General features: G+C 43.6%; 1 protein-coding gene and 1 long non-coding RNA gene across 7 annotated transcripts in view; both read left to right on the forward strand.

Annotated features, from left to right (window-relative positions):
- Positions 1 to 4,272, forward strand: part of ZNF423 (zinc finger protein 423) — a 234,453-nt gene extending 230,181 nt beyond the window's left edge. For 5 of the 6 annotated variants that reach the window (XM_057396534.1, XM_057396536.1, XM_057396535.1 and 2 more), the window contains one exon: positions 3,628 to 4,271. In XM_057396534.1, coding sequence (XP_057252517.1) covers positions 3,628 to 3,657 — 30 coding nt within the window. In that variant the 3' untranslated portion in view covers positions 3,658 to 4,271. Of the gene's footprint in view, positions 1 to 3,627 lie in introns of all 6 variants that reach the window. The other variant, XM_057396537.1, reaches the window with a different exon arrangement.
- A 5,609-nt stretch (positions 4,273 to 9,881) lies between these two features.
- Positions 9,882 to 15,414, forward strand: LOC130592309 (uncharacterized). Its single transcript, XR_008970517.1, has 3 exons — positions 9,882 to 10,833; positions 11,861 to 11,985; positions 14,134 to 15,414. It is a non-coding gene; the product is annotated as an uncharacterized LOC130592309 (long non-coding RNA).
- Positions 15,415 to 15,853: the final 439 nt, after the last annotated feature.

Here is a 15,853-nt window from a genome sequence, read left to right on the forward strand (position 1 = left end):
AGCTGTGAAGAACCATTTTTACTGCTCAGCTTCCAAATTATGTCCTACCTCCTGCCAGCCCCAAATGCACACGAGTATGGATGGCCTTGTGAGCAGGTAGGCATGCTTACACACACACAAGCATGCCTGGAGAGGCTTCATTTTTGTGGGTTCTTTATTTTCCTTTGGAAATCACCATTAAGATTATTTGCTTTAACTATAACTTCTAGACATGAAAAGTCACACACGAGATGTTTCCTGCCAGTCTGCAGTTCTGGTGGAAAGGTGGGTGAAGTTTCCCCAGGCTGCTTAGGTAGAAGCATTCCTGTGGTATCCCATGTTTCAAAACACTCGCTCCCTTCTGGCCTTTATGGTTTCACTCTGCTGCCTGGAACAGCCCAGTATAGTGCTGAGGTGAAAGCTGTTTCTGCTAGGGCACAGGGCATTCCCAATGCCAGGATATATATTTTTTTTTCCTATTGCTCTGAAAGTCAGGGCAATTTTCTTTATCTGTGGCACCCACATAGGTGCCTAAGAAAGTTATCCAGTAAAGCATGGGTCAGATATGCAAAGCACATGTGTGAGAGGAGAGACAGAAACACTGAACATCTTGGGCACTTTCTGACATCTGCAAAGCACAATTCCAATAAGCTGCACACAGGGCAGAGGGAGTAGAAGCGAGAAGATAAGACATGATGGTTGTTAGTAATATGAGACGGGTTGTCAGACTTTTCTTGGAAAGCATGTTTGTGTTATCTGAAGTACATTTTAATAGGTGAGAAATCTATATTGGTTGCAGAGGATATGGACAGGCTCTTGTGGATCTTCTGAGTACACACCAGTGCTGGCTGTGCAGTATCTGCACACGCCCATGTTGGTCGGGTGTTCACCAGCACCAGGGCGTGCAGGACTCATGCACCTGTGCATGTGGCTTATGCAGGATCTGCTCTCTGAAGCAGGGGGAGGATTCAGTGCACACAGACTCTTGTGTCTGTAGGCATTACAGGTATGTTCATGAGGTCCTGTGTACAATGTGGCTCTATTTATTAACTGCTTGGTCTGAGGACTAGCATGCATATTGATTGCCAGTAATGCACGCAAAGGGAATAAATGGTACAGTCCCAAGGTATTAAGACAGAATCCAGATGCATATGAAAACTGTGTATTTTACTTTCTTTAACTGATAGCCCTATGGCCTGTCTAGTTTCTCAGCTTCTACTTGACCCAGCTATAAATGACTGCAGGATTTGAGTATTATCTGTTCATTTCTTTGCATAAGTTCTGCTTACAAACCCAGTATATTCATTGTATTAGGAGTGTTCAGAACATATTATTAACCTGTGTTTGAGGAGAGTGGGCTCGCAATGAAAGATTCATTATCAGATTTAGAGCCACATACCATTCCTTTATTGACCTGCCTGGTATAATCAATACAGCAGCCACACAAGTTTGAAATCATGTTCTCTGACTGTAGACCATGTGTCATGCATCCAGTGCTGATTGTGCATTATCTTTTAAATGATACTGCCTAAATAAGTATGGATTTGTCTGCCACGAATAGCCCTGCTCTCAATTTGACGATGGTAAACCTTTCACTTTTTTTATTGCATGTAGGATGTCCTAAAAATAGAACTATAATTAAGTGCATAAGAAATGGCCCTTGTTAAAATGCCAAGGAGTGTGTCTGAGCACAGGGTGGCCTGTGTATTCTTTCACATTTTCATCCTTTAGGTTTAGTGGACAAGCTTCTTATTAGTGCTGCCATTGCATTCATAGGGCTCCATTCATCCTCTTCCATAAAGTCATTATTTGACTTGAAAATAATATCCAGCACTACAAAGGTCATTTCTTCTTAAGGCGGAGAAGATTTCCATGTATAGCAAAGTAAAGAGCCATTGGATTACATGTTTGATGATGTTAAAATTGTCTAAAAGCAAAGTAGTTTCAGCTGTCAATTCACTTGACATTATCTGAGTATAATGCTATATCTCCTGATAAGCTTTCCACATCTTTGCACAGTACTTCTGTTCTTTGATTCTGGAATACTTAGCATCACTGACTGGGGTGTGCTCAGAGGGCTACTGTTATGCTAAACAAGATACAGTTATTTTGTGGTTTCAACAGCTGATTGCATTTAATTTCACACGGGCTCCTTCTGTGCGTGTGGCAGCTACGGTGCCACTGCCGTCTCTAACCTTATGGCACGGTAAAGCCTGCCTGTTCCTCGCAGCCCACCCGCCACAATATCCCAGGTCACTTTTGCGGTGATTTAGAAACTCAGCAGCACTTCTGACACCTGGTGGTCACTTTTCGGGAGTGCATAGTCCAGAAACGCTCCTTCTGCAAATGGGGTCACGGCTGCCTGGCCCCACGCACTGTGGGCCACCCATTAGCTCTTTCCACAGATGGTTTTCATCAGGGAGATGTCACCTCTGGATAAAGAGGAGGATCATCATCAAGATGTAACTGTGGATAGTGTAGAAGGACCGGGTGATTTATGAAAAGTTAAAATATCTATATTTTAAAGCTGAGTCGTTGTAAATAAATAATTAGATTCAAAATTCATATTGTGTTTAAAAACTTATTCTTCAAGCTGGCAGACTTGCCTGGCTCTGCTATTAGGCAGATGGAGACTAGTAAAATTGCCTAGGCTTGAAGTAATGCAAATGAGTTTTTGCATTTGGGGATGCTGGGGATCCAGCTCAAGAAAAGCTCACCATGAAGCACATCTCCAGTTGCTCAAATAGTTGAATAATCATACAAATAAAGCTGAGATAAGTTGTAGGACTGGGGTTTCAGTCAGCACACAAAATGTAGGTGAATTGGTACTGCTCTAAAAATACACTTCCAAGGTTGGCTTCCTGATTTATTGGCTCCTGCACAACATGGCAAAGCAGGTCAGCATCCTCAGATGCAAGATCCTATGATGACATGTGGCTGTTACAAATCTACCAAAAGGAAAGAAGGGAGCAAAACCCACTCTAAACTGCTGAAAGAAATATGTAGAGCAAATCTATTCTTTAAAGACATTTAACTTCTGGGTTACATGTCCAGCTTTTCGTCTGCTGGGAATAGTACTATGGTGCCTGAACTGGCAGTTCAGCTGTTATTGCCAAAGTATTCCTTGGACTCAGAAGTCTGTGTCACAATTTGGTGTCTCTTGTTGCCAGTACTTGCACTCGATACTAGTGAGAATAAAAAAGTAAAATATGGCAAGGGCTCCTCCCTTGATCCAGATTTTTTTTTTTTTCTTTTTAATTGTTACAGTTAAGGGAATCCCTAAAGGCAGTTTTTGCCCATGAAGTGTTACCACTTTCTTCACATATACCAAAAAAACGGGAGATACGGGGGGGGGGGGGGGGGGGGGTAAGGGGGGGAGGCGGTGCGAAAGAAACTCTCATGGCTGCACTTGCCTTGTAGCATTTATTTTCTAAGTTCGCGTCAGCATTAACAGATCTGTCAGAACAAAGCAAATGTGTCATATTGGCAGCTGTTACTTATGAGTACTTTTTCTTTATTGCATTTTGTTTTGTAATAATTGAGAAGCTTTTATGTCGAGCTTGGCATAAATGGTGCTGAGTGGGAGGGTATGGGCATGCTTTCTATTATTCTGCCTCTCATGCATGTCTCCTTTTTTCGTCTTTCCAGAACCACACATTGAGCCAGCACGCACAGTGAGCCACTGGCACTACAGGACACCTCTCTGCAGAAGACTTGACGGTGGCACAGTGGGGAGGACCATTTGAACATTACATCCAATCAAAGTGTCATTTGCAACCCAGATGTAAAACTCTAATGATTTGGCCATGAGGCGCTGCTATTATAAGCAGCTGGAAATGAATATTAATGGAAGAGATTAAAAGTATTCCATGCTCAGTATTTTTTATTGTCCTGCTTCAGCTAGTGTACTTTAGAGCTTCTGCTTCTGACTGAATTTATAGTGTTAGATAAATCTGCTTTGATGCTGTTGCCCTTTGTTGCTTCTTGTACTATATTGATAGTTAAAGATTAGGTGTGATTTTTTTCTTTTTTGTTAACTGCTTTTTAATTGCAATTTTAGGTAACTGTGCATTGTGATGTGATCGCTTGGCTATCGTCTGAATATTTCTTTTTAATTTTTTAATTAAGGACTAATGCTTTGATTGGATTTGCCAGTTCACCGGACAGTGATTAAAACTATGTAATGAATATAATCGGTTTCAGTGCAACTGGATGGTCTGCTTTATAAATGTGACTTAATCTGATTGCAATAACTAGTACAGTTCAATAAAGGGGAATGCGTGACCTTAGCGTCAGAAGTTGTCTGTCTGTCAGTCTATGCTGCATCACCATGGCTGCCTAAGGTTTGTAAATCACCAAGTGATAGCTCACCTGACACAGACAGTGTTCTGTGCCGAGGCGGAAGGAAGACTGGGAGAGTGAAAGCCAGCCTCCTATGTCTGGCATCGTGCTCACTTGTACATACACCTCCCAGGCTTCCATGGTAAGTTCAGCTGAGGTAAGAACATCTACTATGACTCTGGGCATGCAAAGGCCTTGCTAACTTATCACACTTTTACTCAAGTCAACAAGAATGGAGGGCACCTGGTCTGCTGCTACCTTGACCCTAGTTCTGTGCTCCTTTGTTTCAATACAATAAAAAATAGCTTTCCAGATTGTGTACAAATGGACAAATACTGGATCAGGGCTTGGGGACTTTGGTAGGAGACTGTATATTTCACATGCATGGACTCCTAGGCCCACAGGTATTGTAGCTCTATGTAACTGCCATACTTCTGACACTTGAAACTGCTGTCAGGCAGCTTAACAGAGCTAATTAGCAGGCTTGGGTTTTTTTTAAACTTTTAAACATATCGTATGTTAATGAGGTAAGTTATATCTCCAGTCAGAGAAACAGTCATTTAAGGACCATGGACACCACTGGAAAGTTATTGGGATGCAGTTCTCATGATATCTCCTTCTTGAATGAATCATAATCATCATGAAGGATGTTCAGCAGTTGTGACAGCTGTACATTGCAATTACCCATTCCCACAATGTACAAGGCTTTACAAGGTTCCTATGCATGTGGCATAGGAACATGCACAGTTAGAGCTTTTCAGAATCACTGCACTGAACTACAGCTCAACTGGTTGTCATTGTACCGTGTCTGGGCTTGAGCATGGAAATGATATTTTGTAGGAAAAATGCTTTCAAATATGTATAGTCAATGCCCAAATTAGTTTATGTAGCAAGTTTATTAACAAGTGCAGTTAACATTGCAGATGATGTTTTCAACATTTAGATTCCTGCTGATGTTGATGGTCATGTTGCACACACATAGCTCCTTTGGGATGTACTGCATGTAAGGGAAGGCTACTAGGCATAATGGGGGTAGGTTCACCCCTGCAGCAGGAAACATCAGAGCAGGGGCAAGTTCTAGTTTCAATTTGCTCAAAAAATTGGAAGTAATATCCCATTTGGGTCAAATGATAGATGCAGTTTTTATTCTGCCAGTTATTCTGCTGATACAGCATTGCATGGACAGCCAGAAAGAGTTTAGGCTCAAAATTTTTATTTGTGATAAACTTATGAACTCTAATATAGCAAAACTAGGAACAACTGTTCTTAATTCCAAAGAGAACAGCTGTGTTTTCATCTAGATAATTCTTAGCTCACTTTTCATACAACAAAATCATTGCACTAAAATGACCCATTTCTAGAAAAAAATGTTAACTTTCTATGTGATTATTCTTCTTAAATCATGGCACAGATGTTTATGGGCTGAAAAATTAGCTGATGAAATCACCAATTCATTATTCTCAATCATAACATATGCTTATTCCTAACTGACAGGCAACATTTTAAGATGGGAAATGAAAAACTGTCCTGCAGTACAAGCTCATAGACATGCCCTTGCAAGAAAAGCTATCTGGGAGTATAGATCAGCTCCTGTGCAATCTTCTCCATGCTAAAAGCAAGGCAGCAGGTTCTCGTGATGGAGGTGCTGAAAAGGGAGGCTTTTTGCCTGATGCTGGGTTTGGAATGATGCTGGATCACTTCTGGACAAACCATCAGAAATAAAAAGAAAGATGTAGGTTTCTGTCTTCATGAAAAGGTTCTGTGTTGGGAACTGAAGGGCAAACCAATGTTTCCACACAACTGAGAGCTGCCTTAGTGGTGCTGTACAGAAGGAAGCACATGCCTTTGTCTCAGCATCTCCCTGCTGACTAGTTAAATCTAGGTGTATATTCCCTCTACTGAGATAGGGAAATCTCCGTGCGGGGATCCTGTACTGAACTGAATGATTTTCTCTGTCTGTACCAGGAGCAAGGGCACGATGTAAGGGTGCTGTGTCCACCCTCAGGCTGGCAGTGCTAAGCAGGCTGGTGACCCAGCTGTGTGTTGCCTTGAACCTTGACCACACCATGGGTAGGGGTGGAGGGAAGGAACAGTTTGGTTTGCCACCCCACCTTGAAAAGGTACGGGACTCCAAAGCATGGGAGTGAGGGCTGCATTCCTGTTCCATCATCTTCATCCCTTCTGGTACATCACCTTCATTCACAATCAGCACAAGTCAGGCCAGAGAGAGGGGCTGGTCTCTTCTGCAGGTGCTCTGGTATCTTACAGTACTCAGGTAATATGTGAACACTGATGGACAAATACTGCTTTTCTAAATTTCATTTTCTAAGACAACTTATACAGAAGTGCAGGGACACTTTCTGTGAATTGGCTGGGCTGCTCTATGGTATTTTTGATGTAACCAGGCCCATAAGAGCAGTCATTGTTACAGCACAGACCACAATAAGGGACATCTTGATCTCTGCTTTCCGCAGGGGCAAAAGAAATCCAGTTTGGGGGGGGTGTGTGTGTGTATGTGAAAGCTACTGAAACGAAGCAGGGGGAGAGCCGCCTGTGCTTCTGCTCCTGCCTTGGAGCTGCATCTGCGACTCACTGGACTCCCGCGGCTCCAGAAGTCATTCCTCAGCCTGTGCCAGGGTGCAGAGCTGCCGTCTGACCCTTTTCTAAGGCCTGAGCCTCCCCAGGCAGGGCTGCAGCTGCCGCAGAGCTCTGCAGCACACCCGGGCCTTTGTCTGGTGGCTCCCATGTGGCTGTTCTCTGTGCTGCTCGTCCCACTCGGGAGTGGGGGCAGAGCAGCCCTGCGCTAGTACAGAGCCCAGCTCTGCTGCTGTAGCTGCAGCCACACCAGGGAGTGCTTCCCCAGCCTAATATATAGTTCCTGTATCTGTTAAAAGCTCCCAGGGAAAATAGAGCCTAACTGCAGGTGGAGAAAGATAATATCACAGCTTCTGGTACATGTTTGAGATTTCACCCCTTTTTTCTTAGCGGCCAAGAAGTGCTACGGAAGGCATTTGGAAAAGAGTCAGAACTGCTGGCTCTAAAGGCACCTATATCTCAACAGCCACAACACACTGAAAATGGGATGGGAAACCTTTCTGCAGTCCCTGTAATGCTTCCCTGCCTGTCTGTGTAACTCGCAGCTCCTGTGTGGTGGTGTTGTGGGCATGGGCTGGTGCAGACTGCTTGAGGTGTGGGTGACGCTGGCAATTCACAGGTAAGCACAAACCAGAATTGCCAAAATTCTTGCTGAGGATGGGGTTTTAGGTAAAAAGGGCATTAGGGACAGTACAGTGTTGGAGACTGGGGAGAAAGCTCTTAATGTGTAAAGAGGTGTTGTATAAACAACTTAATGCCTTCAAGTTTGGGCAAATACTGAAACATCACTTAACAATGGATTAACAAAGGGCTCGTATTTGTATGAGCTGAATGATCTTTGCGTTTAGCTTCACTACCTACTGGCACACCCAAAAAGCATTGAAATATTTAGTCCAGAAGTAGCAACCAGCACCTACAGCTCATATATTGTCTATATAGTCAGCTTCATGCATCTGTATTTCATTCAGGGCTTCTGTACATACTTGTCTGACCTATCATCTGCAGCAAGAGGTGCACCTTTAGTCAGGTGCTTTACAGTTCTGGAAAAAGCAAGCGTTCAGCCCATTGCCTCCAAAAGAAAGGGAGAGAAAAGTAGTTTTGGGACCATTGAGGGAGCGAGTGACTGATCATTTTGTGCTGGAGCACCTTTGAGTGGACTGGGGAAGGTCACTCCGCTGAGCAGCAGCTCATGGGAATGTGAAAGAGAAATATCAGAGGGGTTAGGGAGCAAATAGGCGTGGCCTTCCTGCCCTCCAGACAAGTTAATGGAAACCCACCCTCTGGCAGCCATTTCCATTGGAGTGAATCCTCACATCCCATGTCTCAGGTGTGCATCTCTCTTTCTCCTACCAGTGTCTACCGCAGATTGGGGTTTGCTGTGTTTGTCTGGCTTTCAGCATGTGTAAATCACTCTGCTATGGACACTGAAGGCTTTTCCCCTAGTGTGAATAAGAGGACTCCATGTTTTAACTCACACCCTGAGAGGTGTGGTTTCTGCAACCCCCTCTGCACCCTTCAGAACAGCCGGCCAGCTCTGGCTACCTTTGACAGAGGTATGGAGATCCTGAGATGGCTTCCCCACGATATGCTGTCAGTAGTGCATGCATGGCATAGACAGAAGTGTGTGAGATTAACACACATCTGGCCACGCTGCACTGGCCGCCAAGCTCTGGAGCCGATGGGAGTGTGACTGTTTCTTCATCACTTTGCCTTTTTAATTTTCTCCCCATTTTTGCCTCTTGTGAAATTGTTCTTCACCTTTCTTCATTAAATTGCTATCATCCTCACAACTTTGAGATCCCTCTCCTGCAAAGAGCAGCCAGGGCTTGCCTTTTGATCTGCTTGTCTGTGAATTATTGTTACTTTCCTGAGGTTTAACAGCTCAGGTGACTGAGGGAGACAGGAGGTGCCCAAAGGAGAAACACTGAGCACCCCAAGAGAAAGTGGAGCTAATTGCTACAAGATTGCTAACAAAGTACGGTCTGCACTGCACGAATAGCGAGCTGCAGTTTAACCACCCGAGACTGTCCTTTTTGAGGAGAAAAGCGAGGCGTTTCCCCCTGTGTCCTGGGGGGCGCGGGAGCAGGAATCCAGCCTTAGCTGGTGCCGCATCTCGCACGGGGGCCTGCCCCCTCCTTTGGTCCGGCGTCGCTGGCAGGAGCAGCCCCGCACCTCGGTCAGCTCTGCCTGCCGGGCTGGCTGCCTCTCCCCGAGCCGGTGGCGTGCTGCCCGTTGCTCTCTGCGGCTGTCCCCCGCCTTCTGCCATCCCCGGCCATCTGTGTCCCCGCGGCAGGCGGCCGCTCTGCCGTGCCGCTGACCCGGCCAGCGGGGAGGACGGATGGGGGACGCGGCCTCAGAGGCTGCAACCAGCGCCGGGGCCTTGCCCCGCACGTCAGTGGAGAGGGAGGGCCCGGGCCTGGCGCCTGGCCGCGCTCCTTGGCCTCGGAACTGCCGTGCTGCTGTCCTTCCTGGGGTGCCCTCTGCCTCGGCCTCCTCGCACAGCGGGGAGGAGCTGTGCTGCTGAATCTCTTCGGGCATTGTATTTGAAATCAAATCTCCTTTGCTGTTGTTTTCTGGGGTTGAGAGAGCCGAGCTGACCCGCAGGGTGAGCCGGCAGCGCGGCAGAGGCCGCAGAGGGGCCGGGGCTCGGCCACCGCTCAGCCGCCACAGCAGCCGCGGATGTCTCAAGCTGCCCTGTGAGCAACATCCCGCTCCAGGCCTGGTTCTGAGGGCTTTAGGGATGTCAAAGACCCCCGGATAAAGAAATGTCATGAAAGTATTTTCACTGTTTTACCCATACGTGGGTTTCGCTGTGTCTACATTTATAGCACAGTGGTGTCAACCTGCACCAGAAGGTCGGAGATGCGATACAGAGAGTATTTACTCGGTGGTGGGAGTACATACAGACTAGGCTCGGTGGATTTTGCTTCTCCTGATGTTCCCAAATGTGTGTTGTCTTTTAAAGCCTTGTACAGCACAGACAGTGTCCTTGGGAAGCAGGGACTAGAGAGCTACTGCTTTGCAGGATCCCTCTGTGTGTGAGAAACCCTGCTAAAAGAGGCATTAACTTTGACACAATCTTTAGCCCTCAAGTCTTTCAGTACCAACTAAAACCTCACTTTGAAGTCAAAAAGAACAAAAATTTATCTGTTTCCAGTTCTACATAGCTGGAAGAGGTTCCTGGCCCCCAGTGAGATCCTTCCCTCACAATAACCAAGCAAGCAAACGAGCCCTCCAAGTTGTGCATGCCAAAGCTGCGTCCCTGAGGTGCTGGGCTCTTCTTCACCTGGCCTGTAATTTAAAGGGAGGGAGAGAGAAAGAACATCTCTTTTCCTGATTGAAAGCAATGCAATAAATAAGTGCATCTTCTTCTTCCAGATGCGTTTTATAGGCACTGTTCCTCAAGAAATGGGCTTCTATACATGAAAGCTATAAAATACACATGGCATTTGCGAAAAACACAGCTTCTATTGTTCATTTTCTGGTTTATTCACAAAGTATCTCAGTGTAAGCCTGCCATAGAAGGAGGGTTAAGGAAGAGTGCAAATGAGCTCAGCTAATGTTTTTGTAATGGTGCTAAAGAAATGGTCAAGAGCTTCCATTAGCCTCATGTAGCATAAACAATTTGGGTTGCTAATGAGGAATGACAGAGTTTCACCCAAAGTAGGACCCAGAAACATTTTTCTTCATTAGGGCTCTTGTGTCTTAAGACTTGATTGAGTGTTGCATAATTCCTAATAAATATGCAATATGTTATATTACAGTGTATATTCCAGTGCCTTAACCCACAGACGTGGAAGATGAGGCCTCAATTGAAAGCAGAAAAAGGTCTGGTGTACAGACAGTGGAAAAAGAAGTGGATAGACTGGAAGGAGAAGGCGGGCAGCACCTTGCAGTGGCAGGGCCAATGGATGTAACGTATGAGGTTAATTAATTTTGCCTCTTTCTCGCTAACTGCCCTGAGTGAATCCATGTACATGATATCCCAGATACTGGACAAACGTGGAGTTTTGCTAAAAGGCCTCTGTCACGTACACTTCTCACCTGCTCCTTGCTAGTCAGATAGTTCTTTTCAAATTCCCTACCTCTCTGTGTTTTCTACATTTCCCTCTGCTGACCTTTCCCTACATCCCCAGTAGTGGTATCTCCATGGTTCACCAGACATAGAGTTTGACAGTACTCGTACAGCGACCGTGTGGTTAAAGTCATTCTGACACAGAAGAACCTGCTGTCTTTGGTTGGCTTGAGATTGGCTGCCTGGCAGTGGGCAGAGGCACAAGAGAAATGCGCAGTTCTGCTGCATTAAGGCTGCAAATTGATTATCTGATGAAAGGATGTAAGAAAAGAGGAAACTGAGATACCAGGCACCCCACCTGGGAGAGGAGGCAACCTTAGCTGGAGGATAAGATGTGTTTGCACTAGCAAACAAGAATGCTAACTCCCCTTCTCTTACTGAGGGGTTTAGCACCCTAATAGAGCATAAAATTAATAAAACAAATTAAATCCAGAGTTATCCCTGCCCTCCATTTTTCATTTTGCATAGTAATTCCAGTTATTGATACATCAAAGAATACACCAACATTCTTTGCTTTCAGGGAACTGCCATGAAAAACCATCTTCTTTCATGTTACATTGCAAATGGGTACACAGCCATTTCCCTTGACTTCAAAGAGTTAAATGTTCACATATGTAAGGCACACTAGGATCAGAGCCTTAGGTAATCTAATGATACTGGATAACTTGAGTGTGCATCATTAGCTCAATGATGCACCAAGCTCAAGGAAAGGCGAAAAGAAAACAACAAACCAACCTCTGAACCCTGAAATATGTCTATGTCTGAGAGAGAAATCTGGAGGGAATGAAGAAGTAAACACAGTCAATATGTCTACAGTTCATTTAAGATGCTGAAAAAAGTATTTTCCCATTTTTGTGTTACTGAAGACAGAAACACAAAATGGGAGAAGAACCATTGTGGAATCCAGAATACCCTGTGGCATGTGAAACCCCGCTGGAACAGATGGAGAAGAAGTAGGTGCTGGAGAATATATATTCAAAACAATAAGGACACATGTAAGCACCAGAACTGCATATTGGGCCGAAAAAAAACCCTCTTCTTTGCAGAACTATTTGGTGTTCCTTTTCCGAGACCATAGGATGCACCTGGGGCATTCTATTGAGCCAGAGCTCCCCAGCTCAGCTGTACATTACTTACCCATAAGGGTGTTGAACAAATATTTTGTATCCGAGGGAGACTCATTAATGTCTTTCAAACTGGATGCAAGTTTCTCATTATTCTTCTGCATAGGTCTAGTAATGGGAGCCTCCTCTAGAGATGCCCTACGCAGATGTCTTTAGGCAATGTTGATGGTATGAAGCAAGAATTGTTTTCACGGAAAGATTTATAATCTTACAGCCTTTCCAAGCCTAGGCAGTTCATGTAGACTGAGAACCAGCAGCAAGGCTACTCTGATTCCTGCACTATTCCATAATACTGACTAGCCTGAAGAAATAATTTTGGTTGAAATTTTTGCTTTTCTGGGTCCTCAGTATGAGGAATGAAATGTCAGGGTTTTTTTCAAAGGTACTGAATGTTTCTGACTCCTATTTGAAGCAAAACTGCAGGTTTTGAGTCCTTATTAAAAAAAAAAAATTAAAACCACAAGCCCATGGATCTTAATTTAGGGCTCCCCAAATCAGAAGCCTCTTTGAAAGACACAAAACAGCCGATAGATTTCCATATCCTGCAGGGTTTTGGCATGAATCCCCTTCTTTGGTTCCAGGCAGAAAAATACAAAGAGATGTCTGTGAATAGGACCTTGCTGGGTGTCCAACCCTCTAAGTGAAATTTCCTGTGTAGAGGATGGTCTCGGCCTACATTTTCTAGTTATTATATAGAATTTGTTTCCTGCTAAGCTAGGAAAAAAAATACATAAAAATATAAAACTTTCAGTGAATTCCCACGTTATAGAGCTACTTCAAGCTGTACAGGCAGAATTTGTACTGGAGGAGTTGACATTGAATAGGGTAGTTCAAGAGAGACACCAAAGCTCAGCAGAGACATCCTTTAAAAATGATTTGTCTTGTCTGCAATATTTTGTAAGTAAGTTGACCCAAATCAGATTTTGGAGTAATACCATTAAAGTCAACAACCAACACCCAGGGTGAATCTAGCTCTTAAAGTGCCATTCAGGGTCCTTGAGAGACACACATCCCAATGACTCCTTTAGCAGTCATTAAACCAATTATCATCCCAGTCTATTTCCAACAATTATCATCATAGACTTTTTCAGTTTAATCAGCTTTTTAATTGACCTGTGAAGAAGACAGGAGATACAAAAACCCTCCCCTGATACCTCAGGTGTAACTATTACACACTTAGCATTGCTGTGCACATGAAATGATTTACACCATAATACTGTTCTGAGGCTGGTATACAAACAACAATATTCCTATAAATCAAGGATAAAAACAAATCAAAGGCCATAAAGAAGAAAAAGAGGAAGTAGGAATCCAGAAATAAAATGTCACTACGATTGGTGACATTGCTTCTGGGATTTCCTTGGCCAGCAAACTTTGGAGCTGGAAAAATACATTTTCTTTTTTTCCTAAAACCATATGCAACACAGAGAATAAACTGCAAGTGACACAAAAAGTTTTGAACATCTCTTAAGTGCCACAATTATTGAATTGAGTTGCAGAAATGTCTTCAGACAATTGCTCAGGACTTTAAAAAGAAATCAGCTATTTAGGCATATGTCCCTCCTGCAAGCAACTAACTTTTTTAATACCACTTGCCTTGGTATAGCACTGCAAAGTGGCCTGAATGCAGCAATTTGCGGGATTTGGCACTGTGAGCCCCACAAGCACTTAGCAAAAGCAGTTGTGTAGTTCTATTGAAAATCCCGCATATCATGCTGTGGGGAGCCAGCACTTTTTATCTGTCGGCACTGTTGGTGACAAATATTAAAATAAAAAGTATGACACTATAGGTGCTTCAAAATTCAAACTGCAAGTTTCCTACTGCGGGACTTCTAACCACGTAATAAAGTGCAGGGAAGAAAGCAGAGTTCAGACCCCATGCTGTAATAAAGGCAAGGAAATCTTAAGTGTTCAAATACATAATTCATTCTCTTCTGAGACTTTATACTAGGTTTCTACCAGTAAAGATTTTAATTTGTGACTAGATGAGACAATCTTTAATTTCTCTTCTACCTCCAGAGACAGCTGGGAGAGCACTGGGGCAGACCTGTTCATTGTGGTGAGTGAAAGCAAATGGTCATGACAGGTCAGAGAGTTTCTCTGCATCTGGCAAGGGTGCGACGGCCCTACATGGTAGAGGAGAAAGAACCCCCCATCTTTTGCTTGCTATGGAAGCGCCTGTGAGAAAGCCACAATAGTCAGTGGGTTTTATTTGTTTGAAATCAAAATACTTTGCACCTTAAATTATGTCATACACCAAGGATCTCAAAACATGTAGCAAACACTGGCTGGACCTCAGCTTTCTGTGGTGATGTAAGTCCCTGTTCCTACTTCTTGTCTTCCTGTATTTCCTGCCAACTTGAAGTCTACTGCCATTTTGTTACACAGATTTCAAAAACAGAATTTGAAACACATGACTTTAAAATTTTCTTATTAGCTGTGACCTTGAGCATTTATTGCTTTGCTGTATAGCTATTTTTAACTGCACTTTACTAATATTTTTATGCAAATAACAGCACAATAATTACAAGGAGGAAGTAACTAATGACAAATTAAAACCAGCTTTGTGCATGTATGGGTACACATTGTATCTGCTTAAGTGACAAGTTACTGAAAAGGTATTGACCATTTAAATGATCAAATATATCCCTGCAAAAAGTCCAGTGAAATCACTGCATTTATATCAGGGATAAATTTGCTCAACTGTAAGAAGAATGCATGCATCTCACTCCAGTGGTCATTTAACCTGAATTATATACATTGATCTGTGCGCCCCCCTGGTGTTATCATACAAAACTGACTGGATTACATATTCAGATGTAAAGCTACAACAAAATTGGCTTTGACCTATTTACGTTTTCTAATCCAACCTCATAAGCCTAGTTGTTTTCTTTCTAAACCCTGATCTTTTTTATTCCTTCTCAAATGCCTTCTTAGGGACTGACATCCATCTCATCCCAGAATATGATGATGCCTGGTACAGTGCTTGGCATTCAGTGCTTTAAAGACTGTTGCCTTAGATGTGGCTTAGTCCTCCCAGACATGGCCATTCTGGCAGCAATCCTTGAAACCATGGGCTCTGTAAACCTTTGCTGTCCTCTATAGGAGGAAGAACTCTAGGAGGAATAGTTTACAGAGTTAGTCTTTAAGACACTTTTATTTTAACAATTATTTGTTTTTACAAAACAGCACTAGAAGCTAGCACCATGCCCTGCTCCTTGGTCTTTAATGGTGTTACAGTTTTCCTCTTGACAATCCCCCATGCTTATATTTAAGTTGGTCTCTACTTACACATACTTAGAATGTCCCTTTGTTTGATACCATCTGAGGGCTGCCTTATTGTGTAGTAGCTAAGTGCCACAATATCGCACAAGTCATGCTGCTGCATTAGCAATGATCTAAAGATAGGCAGATTTTACAAGGAAGAAGCAACATTATTTCTCTAAGTGAAGTAATAATGAAAAAATTTAAAAGGACAAACTTTCAGGCATTAAACCTATTTCCTGGTTTGTTTGTTTTTTTTTTTCACAGGCATTAATAAAGCTTTCAAACCTTATCCCCCTCCTTGTATAACACTAATCTCTGCAGTCCCCCCCCTTTGCCTATTTATGGAGCCAATGATGTCCTTCACTGTGTCAAGACTGCTATCCCTGTTTCTTAGGACAGTGCCCTGCCATGTGTGTCACTGTCCTCATCCTGATCCATGTGCAGTAGCTCTGCAGACTGCTGAGGCACTGTT

Source organism: Pezoporus wallicus, unplaced genomic scaffold, assembly GCF_028554395.1.
Source record: "Pezoporus wallicus isolate ANWC-B61680 ecotype Strahan unplaced genomic scaffold, APGP_CSIRO_Pwel_v1 contig_3324, whole genome shotgun sequence".
Lineage (NCBI taxonomy): Eukaryota > Metazoa > Chordata > Aves > Psittaciformes > Psittacidae > Pezoporus > Pezoporus wallicus.